General features: G+C 47.0%; 1 protein-coding gene across 2 annotated transcripts; it reads left to right on the plus strand.

Annotated features, from left to right (window-relative positions):
• Window positions 1-378: 378 nt before the first annotated feature.
• LOC117724916 (zinc finger protein 280B-like) lies at window positions 379-12,006 on the plus strand. 2 transcript variants are annotated; one of them, XM_034524909.2, is made up of 2 exons: window positions 379-515; window positions 7,408-12,006. In XM_034524909.2, the coding sequence occupies exon 2, from the start codon at window positions 7,459-7,461 to the stop codon at window positions 9,064-9,066; it is 1,608 nt and encodes a 535-aa protein (XP_034380800.1). In that variant the 5' UTR covers window positions 379-515; window positions 7,408-7,458; the 3' UTR covers window positions 9,067-12,006. The 2 variants fall into 2 exon arrangements, with proteins under 2 accessions (XP_034380800.1, XP_076773301.1); XM_076917186.1 differs by having other exon boundaries at window positions 450-863.
• Window positions 12,007-17,756: the final 5,750 nt, after the last annotated feature.

Raw genomic sequence — 17,756 nt, forward strand, 5'->3', positions numbered from 1 at the left:
TAGCAAAAAATTTTTTCTTATCTATGCCCCTCCCACTCCATCTCCACCCCCTTTCTTTTTGGAGACAGTCTCACTAAGCCGCCACGTCTAGCTTGCAGTAATCCTCCTGCCTCAGCCCCCGCCCACCCCCAACCCCACCCCCGAGGGAACGCCGAAATGGAACGAAAGGCATGGCTTTGGGTTTCCAAGTCTCGCAGGTCTACGGTCTCAGGGGTGTGCATCATCACTACGGGTCCGGCTCTGCTTGGTCCCGCTGTCCCCAGCAGTCACTAGGGGCGCCCGAGTGGGAGAACCCTCCATTGGTTCCCAGGGGCCTTGGGAACCAATCACTTCGGCGCTACGCCGCGCGGCTGACCCTTGGCGGCCAATCACAGGTCGCCGTGGGCTAGTGCGCGCCGGCCGGGGCTTTGCCGTTGGAGCGGCCGGGAGCCCCCCGGAGGTCGTGGTGTGGGGCTTCCCGCGCAGCGCCTCGCGGGCCGGGGCGTCCGGGGAGGCTCCGGTACGCTGGCGGGGAGGTAAGGACAGGGGCGTGGCGCTGGTGACCTCTGCGGGGGCGATCGAGTGGGGACGCCGGGTGAGGGCCGCCTGCGTGTCCCCGGGAAGCAAGCGTGGGTAGGCCGGGGACCCCCTACTGGCAGCCCGGACACACATGCGCCCCCCTCTCCTACGAGCCCCCCAACTGGGGCTGGGCCTGCTCCCCTTAAATGCCTTTCCCATCGCCGAGGGCCCCTGGGGCGCTTAGCTCGCCCAAAGTCCTGGAGACTGCAGACCCCACTACTGGCAGGGCTCGCCGACGCCTGCCTGGAATCTCTACCATTAGCGAGGGAGAGGGAGGACCACATCGTGAGACCCATTCAAAAAAAGTAGGTACAGACGAAAGCCGGGTTTGTAAATTAAGCCCCACTCCCCGTTTGGAGATCTGCAGGCCCTCGGAGGCTTTTAAAAGCCATTTATCTGCCCCTTTTCCATACAGCAATATTTTGTTTAGCTATGTGCCTCTTTGAACCCCAGTGCAGCTCTCGGGCCTCCTAGCTAGCTAGTTTTTGCTTTGAGCAGTGCTCGGTGGGTTGTGTCGTTTCGTTTGCTGGGGTATGGTATTGGAAGGTAGCGTATAGGATGCTTGTAATAACCATCCAGACGACAGAGTTGAGGGGAGTAGCGTAGTTGGTGGAATGCTTGCTTGCTTAGGAAGGACAAAGCCCCTGACTCATTTCCCAGGACTGGCCAAACCGGTTGTGATGACCTCACACCCGGTACTCCGGTTAAGTGGAGACAGCTGTTTTGTATCAAAGCAAACGAAATGGAAAATTATAAGCGTGTAAATAACTGGTAGACAGTGAAGTGCAGTAGAATCTTTAACATGTGAAGTGTAACTAAATCTTTTTTTTTTTTTAAGAGTTATTTATTCACTTAATTTATATGAGTACATGCTTGCTGTCTTCAGATACACCAGAAGAGGGCATCAGATCCCATTACAGATGGCTGTGAGCCACCATGTGGTTGCTGGGAACCTCTGGAAGAGCAGTCAGTGCTCTTAACTGCTGAGCCATCTCCCCAGTCCCGTGTAACTAAATCTTTTTTTTTTTTTTTTTTTTTTTTAGTTTTTGGTTTTTAGAGACAGGGTTTCTCTGTGTAACCCTGCCTGTCCTGGAACTCACTCTGTAGACCAGGCTGGCCTCGAACTCAGAAATCCACCTGCCTCTGCCTCCCAAGTGCTGGGATTAAAGGCGTGCGCCACCACTGCCCTGCCAGTGTAGCTAAATCTTAAGAGTTGTTTTTTTTTTTTTTTTTTTTTTTTTCTTCTTCTTTGTCGGATTACCCCAGGGGTGTAACTTGCAGCCCTTGGACTCTGAAGTTATTAAAAGTTACAGTGTATATCTGCGGTAAGAGAAAAGGTCTTCTTTCTTCATTTTTTGACTTCTGTTTGCTCCTGTGATAAAAATAAAACATTACCACGGGTGATAGCGGAAGGCAGAGGCAGGCGGATCTATGTGAGTTCGAGGCCAGCCTGGTCTACAGAGGTGGTTCCGGGACAGCCAAAGCTACATAGTGAGACCCTGTCTTGAAAACAGACAAAGGAACAGAAATTAACTGTTTTGGAATTTCCCGTGGGAAAAATCTGAATGGGTGTGATAAGATCAGGCCAAGTATTGATGTAAGGAATTCTGGAACTTTCTGAGTTGCTCCCTCAAATAGGAAGGAACTTTTGAAAAAAAAAAGTAGATACTATGGATGCTTGATAAAGCTGACTTCCTTTCTTAATCACGGTAGTAGGTACAAATGAGTTGATGCATATATCTTCAGATTCAGCTAATGAAGTAAAATGTTAAATTGGATTCGTCCCCACCCTGCCTTTTGAGAGAGGCTCTCATAGCCTGGGCTGGTTTGTGTAGTAGCTGAGAATTACCTTGAACTCCTGATTCTATTACACTCCCTTCCCAAGTGATGTGGTTATCTGCATTCATAAGCCTGATTTCTGGCTCCCCCCCCCAGCCCCCCAAGAATCTAAGGCATTATTAATATTACCTTAGGGTCAGTTTGGTATATCAAGAAATAATAGCCAGGAGCAAGGTGTTCACTTTTACCTGTGTGTGTGCGTGTGTGTGTGTGTGTGTGTGTGTGTGTGTGTGTGTAAGGTGTTCACTTTTACCTGTGTGTGTGTGTGTGTGTGTGTGTGTGTGTGTGTAAGGTGCTCACTTTTACCTGTGTGGGTGTGTGTGCGTGCATGTGCGCAATATTTGTTTTTTTTTTTTTTCTGGAATAATTAGTTTTTTGAGATTACAATATAATTTTGTCATTCTCCAGGTCCTCCCTCGTACCTACCCTGTATATAAATACAACCTGCTAATTCTATATGATGTTACTTGTATGTTTTTGGGTCTGATCATTTGTTGTTCTTCCCTGGGGAAGCCCAGGGACCTTTCCCTCTTACACATTAGCATCTCTTGACTCGGTCCTCCTTGACATCACGTCAAGGTTGTTAGGGACCCATGTTGTTGAAGTCTCACAGATGTCTGGGCAATAGTAGGGGTAATTTCTTCAAAAGTCTGGTAGAATTCTGTGCTGAATCCATCTGGACCTGGATTTTTTTTTTTTTTTTTTTTTGGTTGGGAGACTTTCAGTTTCTGTTTCTCTGGGGTTTTTCATTATCCATCCCTTGAAGGACATTAAGGTTGTTTCCCAGCTCCTTCCCTTTGTGGATTGGGTAGCACTGAACTTGGCTGAGCAGTTATCTTTGAAGCAGGCTGTCCTTTGGTGGTGTGTCTGGGTCATATGGTAGATTTAGTCTTAGCTTTTTGCGACTTCACACTGATTTTCAGAATGGCTGGGTGAGTTTCAAATTCCACCAAGGGTGGAAGAGGCCTCCCTTTCCCCCCACATGCTCTCCAGAACTTTTTGTTGCCCATTTGTTAATCCTTACTGTCCAGACTGTGGTAACATGAAATTCCACGGTTGGTTTCATTTGCTTTTCTCTAAAAGCCAGGGACAGTGAACCCTTTTTGAGATATTTCTTAGCCATTTTTATTTTGTTGAGAATTGTCTGTTCAGGTCTCAAACCGATTTCTTTAGCGCCCCCCCCCCCCCCCCCCCCCCCCCCCCCCGTTTGTCTCTGACGCAGTGGCTTTTGGGCTCTTTCTACGTTCTGAATGAATCCACTGCAGATGTGTAGATGATTGTGTCGGCCTCCTTGAGTTAGTTGCTTTTCTTGCTGTGCAGTAGCCTTTTGTTCTTAGGAAAATGGAGTCCTGTTTGGAATGTCTTTTCCTACACAAGTTGGGAATTGTGGGTTGTGGTTAATGGGCAGAAGTCAAGGATGTCGCTAAACATCTGTCAGGTACCTAAAAAGCTCCCCACATAAGAGATGCTGGTTGTGAATATCAGCAGGGCTGGGCTGAGACAAGCTGGGGTTGATGATTGCACCTGTATACAAAGTGAGTAAGTCTAGTTGACTCCAAAGAGCAGTGTTTTCAAATTCATTTTGTGTGTGCATGCTTTACACTATTTTATCCGTGTTGAGAAAACAAAATATGTCAATAGACTAATAAGGAAAAGGGCAAATTCTATTATGCTTAATAGAATATATTTTCAGTTGACTTCCAAGGTATTTATAGAAATACATGATGTTATAGAGCTAGATGTGCATATTCAAATTAAAATAATAGCTGGGCAGTGGTGGTACACGCCTTTAATCCCAGTACTTGGGAGGCAGAGACAAGGTGGATTTCTGAGTTTGAGGTCAACCTGGTCTACAGAGTGAGTTCCAGGACAGCCAGAGAGGGCTACACAGAGAAACCCTGTCTCAAAAAAAAAAAAAAAAAAAAAAAAAAAACCATATAAATAAATAAATAAATAAATAAAAATATGTCATGTATGTTATGTGTTAGTATTCTGTCTAAACTCCACTCCACCCCCACAGTTACCTGGCAACAGCCAGGTAGGCCTGGCCCACTATAAAAGGGGCTGCTTGCCCCCTCCTCTCTCTCTTGATCTCTTGCTCTTTTGATTTCTTTCTTTCTTTCTTTCTTTCTTTCTTTCTTTCTTTCTTTCTTTCTTTCTTTCTTTCTTTCTTGTTTTTCGAGACAGGGTTTCTCTGTGTAGTCCAGGCTGTCCTGGAACTCACTCTGTAGACCAGGCTGGCCTCAAACTCAGAAATCTGCCTGCCTCTGCCTCCCAAGTGCTGGGAGTAAAGTCTTGCACCACCACTGCCTGGCATCTTGATCTCTTGATCCCTCTGTTCTCTCACCCCTTCCCCTTCCCCCTCTCTCCATGTGGTCATGGTTGGCCTCTACTTCTCTCTCTCTCTCTCTCTCTCTCTCTCTCTCTCTCTCTCTCTCTCTCTCTGCCTCTACTACCCTCTTAACTCCCCTCCCCATTCCCTGAATAAACTCTACTATACTGGTGTGTGGCTGGTCCCTTGGGGTAGGGATTCCTTCCCCAATACCTCACCACACACCTCCACAGAACATACTCTCTTTATAAATACATCAACACGTATTTAGATGCTAGCTTAATTTTTATAGATAAGATTATGTTGGGCCTGGGGAGGTGACTTGGTAAAGGTGCACACTGGGCCGCCTGATACAGCCTGCCTTCTGTTTCCAGAGCCATGTGACCACACGTACAGCCTACACAAAATAAATAAACTGCTGGGTCCAGTGCAGCTTTGATGGGGACAGAATGACATGATTCCTGCCCCTGGGACAGGGCCAGCAGACATGGGGCTTAGAGAGTGTCCATGGCTATAAGGTTTGTTTATATAATAATGTACATATTTTACATTCCTTTAAGGAATGTTCTCCCTCTTAATAATGACTCTGATAATCAGAGACAGCAAAATGGTAAAAGGAGGGACCTTCAGGGAAGTCCTTAAGGCTGTGGGAAAGAACTCTTAAAAACATGAGTTTGAAGATACAGTTTCTTGGGGTTGCAGAGATGGCTCAGCGGTTAAGAGCACCAGCTGCTCTTCCAGAGGTCCTGAGTTCAGTTTCCAGCAGCCTCATAGTGAGTTCACAACCATCTGTAATGGGATCTGATGCCCTCTTTTGCTGTGTCTAAAGACAGCAATAGTATGTACTCACATACATAAAACAAATACATTTAAAAAAAAAAAAACGGTTAAGAGAATATAGTTTCTCACGTATGGAAAAATTAAGGTTCCTGAGTTCAAGGTCTGCCTGGGAGATTGCAAGTCTAAGCCGAGGTGTGGTATAAGTGGTACTTTCAGGGACAGGATACTTTTCAGGACAGGGTCCCACCCAGCTGATTTGTCCTGTGTGCTTAACTGAGGCTGATCTCTGAATTTTTTTTTGCAGTGTTAAAAGGAAATGTGAGCTTGCTGTCTCCCTAAGAATAAAGGGTCTTGAGTCACAAAGGGATACTCACAGGATAATCAAAAGGGAACCTGGAGTAAATGGCTGAACTGATGTGTAAAAGACTGGTCTTCTGATCTGCAGGAGTTGAGCCATCCAGAGATGTATTTAGAATAGAAAGAACAGCTTGGAGAAAACACGCAGGCACACACAGAGGTGGGGGCAGGTAGGGGGAGAGAGTGCGAGAGAGCTCCTGCAGACTGTAGGCCGGCTGCCAGCTTCAGCCCATGATTTGACTCAAGTCCTTTGTTTCAGTAGCTTTCAGAATCCCTCTCCAAGCCAAGGTGGTCTTTGGCAGAAAGTGAAAACTACAGTTGAGCCAAAGATGATGTTTGAAGGCTATACACTGCACCGAAATGACTGCGATTTTCAGAACTTGCTTGTTTATGTCTGCAGCTTTTCAGAGTAGTAATTTGTTGAACCACATTTTTAAGTGTCTAATTGTGTGTAGCTCTAGCTGTCCTGGAATAACTGTAGACCAGGCTGGCCTCAAACTCCACCTGCCTCTGCCTCCCAAGTGCTGGGATTAAAGGCGTGCACCGCCACCAACCAGCTCAGGAAGCCATTTCTTGTTCTGTCCCCTTTGAAGTTCCTTGAGGTGTTGGCTTGTATCCTTTCTGGATTTGTTGAATTGATTGTTTATCTCTGATTGTTTATAATTGTCCTTTTAAATTCTGTGTCCTAGTTTTATTCTCGGCAATTCCTTTTTAGAGAACACTTGTATAGGACTTGGGACTTGTGTAGAACTGGTCTTAGGGAAACATATGGTCTCAGTCTTCCACACTGTTTTCTAGTGGGACTTGAGTTTGTTTCTTTGATTGTGTGTCTGGTGTTGAGAAGTTTGATTCTGGTTTTGCTCTTGTCTGAGCTTGGTTGATTTCAAGACAGGTAGGAGAGAGCACACTAGTCCTTCAGATGCTAAGTGTGGATTATTGACTGGAGTGAGTGGCTGGGGGTGACTCCAGTTCACTGGTAACCAGTGTGATGCTTGGGTCTTAAGGGTGTGATGAGAATGCTTTGGTCAAAACCAAGAAAGTCCTCTGGTGTGGCTCCTGGTGGGGTTGGGCCTGGAGGGCTGAGCGCACACAGGGACTTGGTCAGACTCAGCAGGAGAGCACACAGTAGGCCTGTGCTGAGATAGCTTGGACCTAGGTGGGTGGCATGAGGTAAAGGCCCTGGATTAGATTCACCTAGGAGAAGAAGGCAGATTTGCTCTTAGTTGGGCCTGGGTCTGAAAGGTAGGGACTGTGAGAGAAGGCAATGGGGAATGAGACCACCTAAGAGCTTATGATGGAGCTCCTGCCAGGGGCTGCAAAGGCTGCTTGGCTAGGTGATGCTGGGTGAGAGTCCTGGCTCAGACGAGGCAACAGAGCTCATGGACGCACCTCCTGCCCAGGTCTGGGCCTTGAACGTTGGGGTAGATGCGGGTGGCACTGGCTTAGTAGTCTCCTTGATGTTTATAACCACCTCAAAGTCATTGATGAGAAAACTGAGTCCCTTTCCTCCGTTCACTGATGTGTGATGTGTTTGCACACAGGTGGCAGTGTGTGTGGAGGAGGTGGCACACCCGTCGGGAGCCACATTAGAAATGGAGCAGCCATTCCTGTTAGATGATGAAGAACAAGATCCAGAACCACAGCAGAGTTCACAAGAACCCATCCAAGTCCATGATGCTGATGCCGACGCCGACGAAGATGCCGAGCTGATCTTCGTAGGGGTGGAGAACGTGAAAGAAGACGCCGAGCTGATCTTTGTGGGAGTAACTTCAACTTCCCAACCAGCCAACTCGAACATTCTAAACAGAGTCACCCCAGGTTCACGGTTAAAAAGAAAGCATAGCCGGCTTAGAGAGGCCACGACTCCAAGATTGCAGCCCTCACGACCTGCCGCCCCCACATCAGAGGCAGTGATTGTCTTGCCGGCGTCTCCAGTTGAATCAAGATCAACAGATAGTCCTATTATTATTGAGCCTTTGTCCGAGTCTGATGATAAAAGTAATTCACCACAAGCTGTGCCTAGTAACTCTTCAAAGTGTTGCTCACCTCTGGTTACACTCTCAAGTTCAGAGAATAGTCCGGCGAAGGCAGCGCTTTCAGGAGGAGGTTTGAATGAAAGTTTGTATGTATCAAAGTGCCATTTTTCCATAAATCCACAGAGGCCTGAACGTAGTATTGAGATTGTAGAAGACCTGTCTTCAGCTTTGCCCCCTTCAGGTACCTTGCATACCTCGAGTGCGCAACAGAGGACACCTTCCTTTGATGCTCCCAACTCACTGAGCCGTTTTGTGAATGGGGCACCTCTTTCAGAGGGCTCTGTCCACCCTCGCCAGGACAGTGGATTGATGGAAGTGGACATTTCAAATCCTGCAAGTCAAGAGACTTTTGATCCCAAGAAAGGAAGTTTGACCCTGTTACTTAGTGACTTTTATTATGGACAGTATAAAGGGGATGGGAAGCCGGAGCAGAAGACTCACACAACCTTTAAATGTCCCAGCTGCTTGAAAGCTCTAAAAAATGTTAAATTTATGAACCATACCAAGCATCATTTGGAGCTCGAGAGGCAGGGCAGTGATGACGCCTGGGAGAGCCACACCACCTGTCTCCGCTGCCACCGCCAGTTTGCTTCCCCTTTCCAGCTGGAGTGCCACATCGACCGTGTGCACACGGCTCCAGACCCTTCTGTGGTCTGCAAAATCTGTGAATTGTCATTTGAGACAGAGCAAGCCCTCTTACAGCACATGAAAGATAATCATAAGCCTGGGGAAATGCCCTATGTGTGCCAGGTCTGTAAGTACAGGTCCTCTGTCTTCGCGGATGTGGAAACACATTTTACAAAGTGCCACGTAAACACTAAGAACCTGCTTTGTCCATTTTGTCTTAAGATCTTCAAAACTGGGATGCCGTACATGTGCCATTACAGGGGCCACTGGGAAAGGATCGGCCACCAGTGCTCCAAGTGCCGGCTGCAGTTTTTAACCTTCAAGGAGAAAATGGAGCATAAGACCCAGTGCCACCAGATGTTTCAGAAGCCTAAGCAGCTGGAAGGGTTGCCTCCTGAGACGAAGGTCGTGATCCAGGTGTCAGTGAAGCCTGTTGAGTCGGATTCTGGGAAAGTAGCCTCAATCACTGTGAGCACAACCGACTGGGAGCCATCCTACCCCAGATCTCAAGGCAGACTCTCAAAAAAGTCCCGTTAATTCTAATCTAAGTCCCAATCCAAACCCTTCAGAGAGACGGGAGTACAAACCCATACATCGGTTAATCACTGGTGCCCAAGATGCTGAACTGATGAACAGATCTTTTTCCCTTGATTTGGAGATAATGCAGGGTTTTGTCTGTTTTCTGAGGGTGTCTTTTGTTCTTATTTGGCGCTGGAGTTGGATCCAAGGCTTCACACACAATAAGCAAGCTCCATCACCCCAGTCCCCAGCTACAGCATTTTCTGAGTGAACAGTGAGTGTTATTTAAAATACATCTGGTTTTCATATTAAGTGTTTGACTTAACACAAGGAAGGTGTCTATATCCCCGTGAATGGAAAACAAGTTAAAACCGATTTATTAGTATTTCATATAAGTCTAAAGTTTGAGAGCTCTTTTATGTGAAGGTTTGAAGTTTGGTGGGCTCACACGGCCCCACCTCTCCCTGAAGATCTACAGGCAGTTAATGCTTGCTATAGGAGGGAGAGAGCCTTCTTAAGTGGTATAGCATGGGTAAGTGGACAGATACACGTCCTTCTCAGTCTTGAAGCCAAAGGAATCCTGCCTGAATGTCTTTACCTAAAAGAGTATCCAAGCCATTTCTGTTTGTGAAAGGCCCCTGTAATCATTAAAGCACAGCTGTGTGTAGTCTCAGCGCCACGTGAAACAGTGATGGTAGTTAGAAGACAGACACGGAGTCGATGACCACGGACTTTGTTCTGCTTGATGCTTAGGGTAGCTAGAGTTACCCACTCTCGGTTCCCTTTTGGCTATGTTTGAAGAACTGGCCATATCCTCCTGGGCCACAGCAGTAAAGCAAGTTGTCCCCGAGGAAAGAAGGCTTGTCATTTGTCTTATGAAGTGTATTGAACCTGAGTTAAAACTGAAAAGGTTTGGAAAAAATGGCATCTGTCCTGTCTGTGGCCGGGCCTGAACTTAGTTCTACCCTCAAGCTGTAATAGGAACTTGCCTAATGATATTGGACATAGCACAAAAACCCAACTAGGGTGACTAGGATTCAAACCCTCTATGGGGTCTTCGTTTTCCAGTCCATGTGTGTGTATCTTGAGTGATTGAATATGTGAAGCTTGCAATTTGATGCCCTGGTGCTTTCCCCCCCCCCCCCCTTGGTGCTAGGGATTAAACACAGGGCCTTACATGTACCACACAAGGGCTCTGCCATTGAACTAGATCCCTAGTCACAATTTGTGTCTTGTCTCCTATTTAAGTGATTATAATGTCTGTATAATCTCCGAGTTGATCACACTAATACTGCTTGGGTCTTACTTGAAGCACTTTTGTGTGCAAGATAATGTCCTAAATGAAGACTTGCCTTCTCCTGTCCCTCATACTACTTAGCTGGTCACTTGCCTGTGGAGGAGCACCTTTACGTTGAACTGTAGAGCATCCTCTGAGGACTTCAACAACTTCAGTAGCATTGGCCCTTTCTGTAAATCTCCAGGGCTGTGTCCTTGAGCCTGGCCTGTCGTCCTTCTCTTGTCCCTCCACCTCCAGCCCAGGTGGCCAGCAGCTGCTGCTCATCCCTCAAGGAGTCTGGCTGCACGCTGGTAATAGACACTGGTCTCAAAACTCTTGAGTGTCCTGTTCCTTTCTTTAAAGGTACCTTATCTTGCTGGGTGTGGTAGCACACACTGGTAATAGAGCTCTTGGGAGGCTGGGGCAGGAAGATCTGGAGTTCAGACTCAGCCTGGGCTCTTCAGAGAGTTCCAAATTACACAGCAAGACCCTGTCCCTGAACAACAAAGGAGGCCGTGGGGACAGGTTCCTTAGATGTCAATGTTCCATATTTCCTTCCTCAGCTTAGTGAAGTTTCCCTAGATTCCATTAAAAAAAATGGGAAGAGGTTATCCCCAGGCCGTGCCCTGGCTCTTAAGGCTGAGGGAGACTAGAGGTTGTATCTTTTGTTTGCTCTGTGCCTGATCATTGACTGTGATCTGCCTCTTGGCTATTTTGATGGGCCTTTTCAGTGATTTTGTTGTTGTTGTTTGGTTGCTTGTTTTTTTGGTTTTTTGTTGTTTTTTTTTTTTTGCCACATCACACTCTTTACCCCATACCGTTCCTTTAGGTGTGGAAAGTGTTTATGTCCCACTTATTCTGGTGGAAAATCTGTTGTTTATGAAATGAGTCTGCAGGCTTATGTACTGTCTATGGTAAAAGTGAGAACCCTCTTAGACCTGTGTTGATGTCTCCAGCCCGGTCGCTGTAGTTTTCTGTTTCACTAAAATAAAGCATGCTCCTAAGGAGCACAGACAGTTGTTTACTGCTGAGGGAGGCCCAGGGCTCTGGCTCCTGCCTACCTGCTTCCCCTGTCCCCTGCCACTGCCCAAACTGACTCCCTGCTACTGCACTGTGTGACCCACTGGCTCTGCCATTCCTCAGTCAGTTCCTGTTTCCTCCTGATGCACAGGCTGCTCTCCCAGTGCTTTCTTTCCCTAAGCCTGCATGGCTGCTACCTCACTTGTGGTTATTTAAGCTTATCGAGATTTTTAGAGTGACTAGAAATGTCCCCTGTTCCTGAAGCCCCATTTACCTCTTCTCTTGGAAGGCAACTTACCTCTCCCTGCAGCTTCTGCCCTCCACAATCTAGCTAACTGTCCTAGTCACAGAACTTGAAGAAGAAACCCTTAGCAAGAGCTTTGGCTGTCTTAGAAGTGAGTTAGCTTAAGTCCATTTTTGTGCCTCTAACACAAAGAAGTAGATTGAGCTGAGTCTCTGGAAGCTTTCTGTTTTATATCGACAGCTCTATCTATTTTTAAAGCAATGTCACTTTGTTTTGTTTACACATGTATTAAATATTTGTCAAGATTACTATTTTGTTACTCTGTGAAGTTGGTTGCTTGTTTTACCAAATAAAGTTATTTTAATGTCACCAAAGTTATTTATAAGAACTAGCATTTAGAGGAATAAAGCATTTTGTGAAAACCTTTTGTGTCTTTTTTTTTTTTCACTTTGAACACCTTGTATTATTTTGTATATGATTTGCGTGTAGGGGTGTGAGTGCATCTGTGCCACCACACTTGTATGGGGGTCAGAGGACAACATTTTGGGGTTGGTTCTCTTACTCTGGGATCCAGGGACTGAACTCTGGCTGTCACCCTTTAATTTTTATTGATTGGTTGTGAATTTCACACTATGTATGCACTGCGGTTCTACCCATCTCCCATCCCTACATATCCACCCTCCAACCTTGCAGCCACCCACCCAAAGAAAACAAAACATCCCACTGTAGAAGCTGTGGTGTGTCACACACAGTACAGTATATGCCCTTTTGACCAAACAGCTTTACTTGGAAATGTTCATTGCAATGAGGCCCTGGTCTGGTTTGAGGCCCCTGGCTTCTATACCATCAATACTGGATTCTCACCAGGACTCCATAATGTTGCCCTGTGTCATGAAGATCCTGCAGCTTCAAGTGCTCCAGCAGCTCATCCTTGGGGTAGATGTTGAGGTGGACCAACTCAAAGCCCTGAATCTGGCCTGGGTGGAAGCTGAGTTGTTCTGCCCACCAGCTCTCCTGCTTTGCATAGGGGAGGGGCCGAACCAGCTTCCTGCTGGTGGTAGCTGGCAAGAATCAGGACCACTGGCTGCCTGGCACTCATGCCATCAGGGCCAGCTCTCTTGCACTGCCCCCAGTAAGGGACAAGACCTGCTCTCCAGAGTGCTGCAGCAGGCAAGGGCTGGAACCAGGTCTCCTGAGCTAGCTGTCCAGGGGAAGTGTGGGATCAACTCTTTTCGCATTCTTCAGCTATTGAGGGGTGTGGGTCAGCTCTGCTGAGCTCTTGGACATCACCATGACCCCACCCCGGCAGCCTGGAATATGGACATCCTCCTGGCCTTTGGTGGTGACATGGGTGCTGGGCATTGAATAGATTCCCACTGTTGCAGGCCCACAGGCTCGTGTGTAATGGGGTGGGGACATCACTGTAGCCTCCGGTGTCAGTGTAGACTACTCACATCAGACTGTCCTCCACCACCCTTTTTATAATGCGCAAACTGTTCAGCTTCTCTTTCTCTCCCATCTCTCCCCGACAGGCTTGCTCATTATAGTGGCTCCTGTCTCCTGCGTGTCAGTGGTCAGGATTCTTGGGCCATTAAGCCTTTATCTACTGAGCCATCTGCTTGACCCAGTTGTTCTCGGTTTGAAATGAGACTTGCTCTCAAAGGTCTGTGGTGATGTTGCTTAAGAATTTCAGTTTCCATTTTAGCATCTTTAAAGAGAGCAATTGTATTTTGTTGGATACTTAACAGTCACTTATTATTTTTTCTTTACTGAAGAAAAGTTTTGCTGTGTATAGTGACACACACCGTTAATCTTAGCTCTTGGGAGGCAGAGGCGGATGGATCTCTGAATTCCTAGTCAGGCAGGGCTACAAATGAGACCCTGTCTAAACAAGTAAACAAATCAAAGCAAACTGAAACAAAAATAACAGAAGGTTTCGCTTTGCTCTGTTCATGACTTTAATTTTGCAAATCTTCTGTCAGGTGTGCTGAGGCTTTCTTCTAATAGCACTCCGGAGAGAGAGGCAGGATTGTGAGTTCTAGGCCAGCCTGGGTTAGTTTATTAGCGACACTGCTTCGACACCTCAAGACACTGGTTCATTTTAAATATCGTCACAGTTTCACCAGGATTTCTGGTTGGCTTTCACAAGCAGCGACCTTTGGCTTATGCCTTAAATCGTTTACTTTTTGTCTTATTTTGTTACAGGTCTACTTTGGGAGCATTCTTTTTCTGAGCTGTTTGGTTTCTCACCCCAGGAGGAGGAGCTGAGGTGCCTATTTTACACAACAAAGCAGACCTGACCTTCAGGTTCTCCCAGCATCCCTCAGTCCTTACCTGGCATGCCCCGCCCCCAAGCCTGAACTTTCCAGCCCAGGGGCTGAACTGTCCTTCCCCTACAGGATCTTTGCTATATAACACAGATGTTTCTCCTTCTCTTTTTATCCCCGCCCCTTTCTTTCTGTGTGCATGCTTTCTTGCTTTCTCTTCTTCCTCTCCTCTGTCTCCCCTCCCCCATGGTGACTTCCCGTGGCTTGTCATTGTTCTAGAGGCTGTTGGGACCTGGGGGAATGGAGCTGGGGTAATGATCCATTCAATGGCCAACTTTATTCAGAGCATCAGACAGTCTATGCCCAGAGGGTTAAGAATATCATGCATAAAGTATACAATCACGTTTTTCCATAGAGACATATAAAGGAATGACAACAGCCACTTGTGATGAATAATCTGAAGTGAACTCGCTGTTATCCGGATACACCTGGGAGAGGCACAGAAGCACATTCCAAGAACAATTCAGTGGTTTTTTGTTTGTTTGTTTTGTTTTTGTTTTTCGAAACAGGGTTTCTCTGTGTAGTCCTGGCTGTCCTGGAACTCTGTAGACCAGGCTGGCCTCAAACTCAGAAATCTGCCTGCCTCTGCCTCCCAAGTGTTGGGATTAAAGGCGTGTGCCACTACGGCCCAGCTTAACTTAATTCTTAACAAGACCAGCTCTTGTGGGCCTCACTGACTGTACATACCTGGTCTTTCCAGTGTGTTCCCAGAGATAGGACAAAGTATGGAATTTTGACTCTTAAAGCTGCAGACTCAGAAAGAATTCTCTTAAAATGATTCCCCAGCAGTGCTCTGAAGAGCCCAGATTCCAGGCATTGGTCTGCCACCCCCATCTTACTGTATGTTCTCAAGCCTTACACTACCTGGCCTGAGTGAGCCCCATAAAGGTTGAGATAAGTCGGCTGCCTTAGAATACCCTTGAGCCTGTCCACCATCTTGCTATGGGCCACACTCTGGGCCTGAGAACTAACCCTCTTCAGTTTATGAATTCCCTCTTTATTATCCCCTGAACATCAGCTACTGGGTTCATGCTTCAAAAGGAGACTGCCTGAGCTCTTTCAGGGTTCTCTTGTAAGCTCCTGAGATTGACTGAGACCCTTAAGGGTTAGAAGCATCCCCCCCTCCCCCCCCCCATCCCTTGCAGTGAATACAGTTGCCTTGCTGTTGGTTTACTCTGACTTCCAAGGTCCTTTCCTCATTATGTGTGTGCCTCGTGACCCCAAGGTGTACCGTGACTGATGGAGGAGAAGAAAAACTTTTCTAGTTGCCTGTATGCACTGCAGATTCCAGAATTTCTATATGGTTAGACTGGAATTCTGCTCAATATTGCGTCTAAATTATGTTCATGGATCCTCTGTATATGTGTCTCTGTTTCTCACCTCTCCACTCTCTTTCCTCTCTCCTTTCTTGTCCTAATTCAGAGGCCTGTTTGTTTGTTTGTTTGTTTGTTTGTTTGTTTTTCGAGGCAGGGTATATATATACCTGTATAGCCCTGGCTGTCCTGGAACTCACTCTGTAGACCAGGCTGGCCTCGAACTCAGAAATCCGCCTGCCTCTGCCTCCCAAGTGCTGGGATTAAAGGTGTGTGCCACCACCGCCCGGCGGCCTTTTTCTTTTGCCTCATACTTGTTCATAGAAAATCATAGTGTCTATTTCAAGTGGAATAAAAAAAAAATAAAAAAGACATTTATTTTATGTATGTGAGTTCACTCTCACTCTCTTCAGACACACCAGAAGAGGGCATCAGATCCCATTACAGATGGTTGTGAGCCACCATGTGGTTGGTTCTGGGAATTGAACTCAGGGCCTCTGGAAGAGCAGTCAGTGCTCTTAACTACTGAGCCATCTCTCCACCCCTCAAATGAAAGATTCTTGAGGCAAATGAAGTGACTATGATTCAGGTTACCCCAATACTATGCTCCAATATGGTGGCTTTTTTTTTTTTTTCAGTAACAAGAAAGCCATAAATCAAGACTTTAAAATGCACTGATTGTATAAGGGTTCAAGAATCACTGAAGAGAATCTCCCAGATTATATATGTAAAAGCAGAGAGGGTTTTATTCTGCAGAAATCCAGCATACAGGGGTCAACCATTCATCAAGATGGCAACCACATTTGTGGGAGATATTTGAAATGGAGTTTTCTTGAGCTGACTATCTAAGCGGATGGGGCTCTGCTTAGCTCTGCCGCCATGTTCCTCCGACAGAGGCCACATGTTCGCTGCAGCTAGAAACTGCCAGCCAGAAACACCAGCCCTGCCATCCATGTGGCATCCATGTGCCAGTGTGGGTGATGGCTCTGCCAATCTTCCCCGCTGTCTCCACGATGTCAGATGGCTGAGCCCAGACCATCCCACCATTCACTCCATACCTGGTATAAAATGAGATTTTAATGATTAATCAAAGGCTTTATATGTTTGGTAATGCTCAATTAAGAAGATGCTCACATAATTAGAAGTGTTAACCAATTAACACTTCTAATTGTTACCCACTTCTAGTTGTTACCCAGGACCGTTCTCGGGCCAGGCATGGTTCTCCATCCTCCTACATCTCTGTCTCTCCTTAGCTCCTCCTCTTCCTTCCTCTTCCTCTCCTTCCTTCTCCCACCTTAGCTCCTTCCAACTTGTGGGGAAAAATATCCTGCTACAACCATAGACACATCTCTGCTAACTTGGTTGGATGTTCTCCAACATGTAAACAATAAAAACATTTCTCTTAACCATCCTGTGGGGTCATTATTGTTAGTATTCTGTCTGAACTCCACCTCCACAGTTACCTGGCAACAGCCAGGTGTGCTCCTCCCCACAGTTACCTGGCAACAGCCAGGTAGGCCTGGCCCACTATAAAAGGGGCTGCTTGCCCCCTCCTCTCTCTCTTAATCTCTTAATCTCTTACTCTCTTGATCTCTTGCCTCTATCTCCTCTCTGTTCCCTCCCCCTTCTCCCTCTCTCCACGTGGTCATGGCTGGCCTCCACTTCTCTCTCTCTCTCTCTCTCTCTCTCTCTCTCTCTCTCTCTCTCTTTCTCTCTCTGCCTCTACTACCCTCCTGGCCTCCCTCCTCATACCCTGAATAAACTGTATTCTATACTATACCGGTGTGTGGCTGGTCCCTCAGGGGGAAGAGATGCCTCTGCATGGGCCCGCTGAGACATCCCCTTCCTCCATACCTCTCCACACACCCACAGAACATACTCCCTTTATCTTTTTATAAACACTTCATTGGTGCCATGACTTCGACATAGAAATCTGCAGGTTTGCAATCAGACCAGCTACCAAAGGGTATCCATGCTCACTAGCCTAGCCTAGAACTGGTAAGCTCCCCCATCCCCCACTGGTCAGAGTAACCATCCACATGGTCCCAGGAAAGATTTCTTGAGTTCAGAGCTAACCCTGTCCTTTCCTGACCCTCGTTCTAGGACTCCTCCCCTGGGTGACACACTTCCCCTCTCCTCATGAGACAGTTTCTTTCTCGAAGCTGAGTACCCCAGGCGGGATCTGGACAGACTGTTCTCTTTCTCTCAGGAACACCGGCTCCAAGCTGTAGTCCCTAGTGTGTCTCCCCCAGGGGTCAGTCTTTTGAGAGCCACCTGCTAATGTAGGCCTCTTCCCCTGCTCTTCCCATTTGAGGCCGGCTGCACCCACTTAGTTCAGCCAGTTCGCCTGAAAAGCAGCAGATTTCAGGACCCTACCTGCCCGATTCTCCTCTGTGGTTCTTAGCTCTGCTCTGGGTCTACTCCTTGCACCCTGCCAGGGACCCTCTCTGAGACTTGCTTCTCCATGTGCGCAACCAACTGTGCAAAGGGCTTGGCTGCCCGCACACACAAGAGAGGCTCTCTCTCTC

This window comes from Arvicanthis niloticus, chromosome 20 (genome assembly GCF_011762505.2).
Source record: "Arvicanthis niloticus isolate mArvNil1 chromosome 20, mArvNil1.pat.X, whole genome shotgun sequence".
Taxonomy (NCBI): Eukaryota; Metazoa; Chordata; class Mammalia; order Rodentia; family Muridae; genus Arvicanthis; species Arvicanthis niloticus.

Bases quoted from the DNA above. Each gene is read 5' to 3' on its own strand.
- LOC117724916 (XM_076917186.1), top strand. From the start codon at position 705: ATGCCTTTCCCATCGCCGAGGGCCCCTGGGGCGCTTAGCTCGCCCAAA. The intron at 864-7,407 runs GTAGGTACAGAC...GTTTGCACACAG, and splicing joins GTGAGACCCATTCAAAAAAA to GTGGCAGTGTGTGTGGAGGA.